Genomic DNA, 3653 nt, shown 5'->3' with positions numbered 1-3653 from the left:
GTTATGATGGATTAAATGCACTGATACGTCATTGTGCTGCTAAACACATAACGCTGAGTGGAGTGGTGTACCGCTCCAAGATGGCCGCCCTAAATCTCGTCAGCGACAATAGGCGAGAGCGGTCCATGAGGGTCTATCCTTAGATTATGTCTATGGGTGGACTTGGTCTCTCTTCCCCCTGCCCCCGCCCCCTGGCTTTAAATGTATTATCAAACTTTATTAACAAACCAGCGTTCTGACAACTATCTCAGCATGCACCGCGCACTTCTGCTTCTACGGGGGAAATGAAGTCGGCGGCTGCTTACCGTAGTTGCTAGACCTGTTGTGGTTCAATATTGGTCCATATATAAGGCGCACCAGATTATAAGGCGCACTGTCGGCTTTTGAGGAAATTGAAGGTTTTTAGGTGCGCCTTATAGTGCGGAAAATATGGTAAACTATAGGAGGTTCAAAGGTCGTCTAAACGAAACTTATTGTGTGTAAAGTTGTGGTGCATTTGGCTCTGAGGTAATCAGAAAAACTGTTTGAAAGTTAAAACAAACCACAGCAGGGAGTTTGGCTCATTAAAAGATTCACACAGGAAGCAAGAGGGAGATAGACGGCAGAAAGTTTAGTGGAAGGAAGACGGAGCTGAAACCCAGAATCAACCTGGAGGAAAACCAGTCAGACCTGAAACTGGAGGATCAGCTTCCAGGAGGACAGCAACCCAAAGACACAGTGGATAGAAAGATTCATGGCCTAGTCAAAGTCCAGAGCTGAATTCTACTGAACACCTGTGAAAACCTTTGATAAGTATGAAGCCCTTCATCCAGTCTGACTGAATGAAGGAAACTGAGAGAGAATCAGTTCAACCTGAGAGGATCAACTGGATCTGTGATGAAATATGGAAACTTTCAGCTACTAACTTCATAGGACATATACCAGTGTTTCTCCACCCTGGTCCTCAGCCCCCCTGCTGTGCATGTTTTAGATGAGCCTCTATTCCAGAACAGCTGATTCAAATTATTGGATGACCATCAAGAGCTGCAGAAGGAAGTTAATCACCCAGAGATACAATTCAGGTGTGGCAGAAGGGAAATACCCAAAACATGCAGGACAGGGGGGCCTGAAGACCAGGTGGAGAAACACTGATATACAATAACAGAATATTCCTTTCACTTTAAGATAATATAAGGTAATTAAAGGCCTGCAGGAGCCTCAGTGTCGTAGGAATGCCTCAGTTTTTATATCTGCAGTTTGAATATTGATGCTGTAAATCATAAAATCTTCATCTTAGTGATTCATGTTCCACCTGTAACCAGCAGCTCCAGGTGTTTATGGGATTAACTCCAATGTTTCTGCTACAGGAACAGATTTAAGGTTTAATCCTCCATGAACATCAGGAGCTGATCTAGATTTACCTGAGAGGATCAGCAGGTTTCAGGTTTAATCCTGAGGATTGCAGACGAAGAGAATGGAGGAGGAGGAGGAGGAGCCGTTTCATTTTATCTTTAAACTCTAATTAATTCACACCAGTTTGGGTGTGAATTAATTATTAGTTACACTGATGTAACTGTTTTCATTAAGATTTTATCTGATAAACACAAAGTAACAACAGTTTTTTTATTTTCTTTAAAAAAAACCTTAAAAGTGTGCCTTTATATTTACCTCAGTTTGACTAATAAATAAATAAATTGCCTTTATATCCAATAAAACCAGTAAAATTGTGAACATAACAGCTGAACTTTGACCTTCACAGCTCATAACTAGATCTGTGTATTCAGTCTAAAAGCTGCTGTTTCAACAGGCTGTAACCTGCATCACTTCTTCACTGTGATTTATTATTAACTCTCAGACAGTTAATAATAAGCCCAAACAGCTTCAGGCTAAAGGAAAAGGAAATAAACCCTGAAATGACTCTGAAGTGACAGCTTCATCAGAATCCGTCATGATTCGCCTCTCATGAAGTGAAACAGTTATAAAAACTGAGGCAAAATCAACCTGGAATCAGATCTGAAACGTTCCTGACGTCACATCGCTGATTCAGTCACTTCCGCTGAATGTTTCCTCCTGATGTGAGCACAAAACAACGAGCTAGCTTGAGATTAGCAGGAACAAATGCTGGGTTTTTAACCCTTTTTTAGTTTTTAGAGTTTAAGGCTGAAATTCAGTTTTATCTGAAACTTGGATCTGGTCAGAAAATCCCTTCATCGTTTGGAGAATCACAACGAAAGCTTCAAGCAACATGGTCGCTGCTATTGCTCTGTCACTCATCGGGTTGTCAGTCGAGTTCATGGTGGCTCTTCAGGGTGAGTTTACCTGGAGGTTATCCAGAGTCTCCATCTGAAGTAGTTATGGTAGTAAAAGTATGAAGATAATTTATAAAGTATTTACGGCTCTAAGAATCATAACTGTGTCAGTGAATGTGTGGGCCTGTAGGAATGTTAGCTAACCAGGAAGAACGAGACCCACAATCAGCTCAGCTCTGAGGAGACGGAGCAAAAACCAGCAACTCTGATAAAATCACAAAGAAATGACAGAAAGCTGATAAGAGCAACAGAATATAATCCACAGCTGGAGAGCAGTAGGAGAACGTAGTGAGGCAGAGGGTCAGTCTGACCTGCTGATGGATAACCAAACCAGTCTAACCATAAACTTTATCAAAATAAAAGTTTTAAGCCCTGTTAACTCATTTTCAATATGTGGTTGTCATGACAACGAAGCTCAAACGAACCTTGTTGTTATGATCCGTGTTTCTGTATGTTTATTTTTTGAGTTTTCTGTGTTCAGTCCTGTTTTTCTGTGAGTCTCTGTCCTGTCCTCCCTGTTGATTGCTCCCCAGGTGTGTCTCATTCCCCTGATTACCCCGTGTGTATTTAAGCCCACCTGTTGTCTGTGTTCCTCGTTGGGTCCTTGTCTATTGTATGTCAATTGCTGTCCGCATCTGTCTGTCCGTCTTCCCAGTTGTACTGATTAAGTCCTGTGTCGATGTCAGCTCCAGTTTTTTCAGTCTTCGTTTTCAGTGCTACCGGTGGTTAGCTGTGCGCTTGCCTGTTTGCCGTGCTGCCTGTTCCCTGGACTGTTAATGAGCTATATAATCATTAAATTCTTCTTCATCTTCACCATACCTGGGTCTCGGCGTCTCTCCTCACCACTACCAACCACCCCCTCATGACACTTGTGAACATTTAGTTTTTAAATAATCATTGTTGCCACCCAGACTTCTTTCTGCTCGGTCCAGTTGATCTGGGAACAAACAAAGTTTTTCCATATTAAGACGCTTCATGATAACTGAACCTGGTCAGAAAATGGAGTTAAAGAACCAAAACCTACAAACGGCTCCACAGCAGAGAAACTGAGGAATCACTCAGGTTGGTTTTAATGGCTGGTTAAATCAGCTAACGGGGTTTAAAGTTCAGTGTTTTATTATAAACCTGTTCAGGTTTCAGACCAGCTTCAATCAGGATAAACTCTACAGTTAAAGTCAGATGCTGCAGCTGTTTTACTGTGTCAGAGGTCAGAGGTCATTCAGCTGGAGGTCAGGAGTTTCACATAAATCTGAGTCAATTAGAGACATAAAGTCGGATCCAAACCGTTGCATTATTAGTCTTTAGTTATTTGACCAAATATGCCATTAAAACAAAAGCAAAAAATTATAACTTGGGTATTTTTAT

The 3653-nt window shown here is 41.5% G+C and overlaps 1 protein-coding gene across 1 annotated transcript in view; it reads left to right on the top strand.

The window, feature by feature from the left end:
• The first annotated feature begins 1613 nt into the window (after positions 1–1613).
• LOC103131373 (coxsackievirus and adenovirus receptor homolog) overlaps positions 1614–3653 on the top strand; it is a 5316-nt gene continuing 3276 nt past the window's right edge. Inside the window, exon 1 of the mRNA XM_007542997.2 lies at positions 1614–2288. Within this exon, the coding sequence (XP_007543059.1) occupies positions 2225–2288 (64 nt within the window). The 5' untranslated portion in view covers positions 1614–2224. The remainder of the gene's footprint in view (positions 2289–3653) is intronic.

Source organism: Poecilia formosa, unplaced genomic scaffold (genome assembly GCF_000485575.1).
Source record: "Poecilia formosa unplaced genomic scaffold, Poecilia_formosa-5.1.2 Scaffold750, whole genome shotgun sequence".
Classification (NCBI taxonomy): Eukaryota; Metazoa; Chordata; class Actinopteri; order Cyprinodontiformes; family Poeciliidae; genus Poecilia; species Poecilia formosa.
The sequence above is the reverse complement of the archived record's forward strand: the minus strand, read 5'-3'. Positions and strand labels throughout refer to the sequence as shown.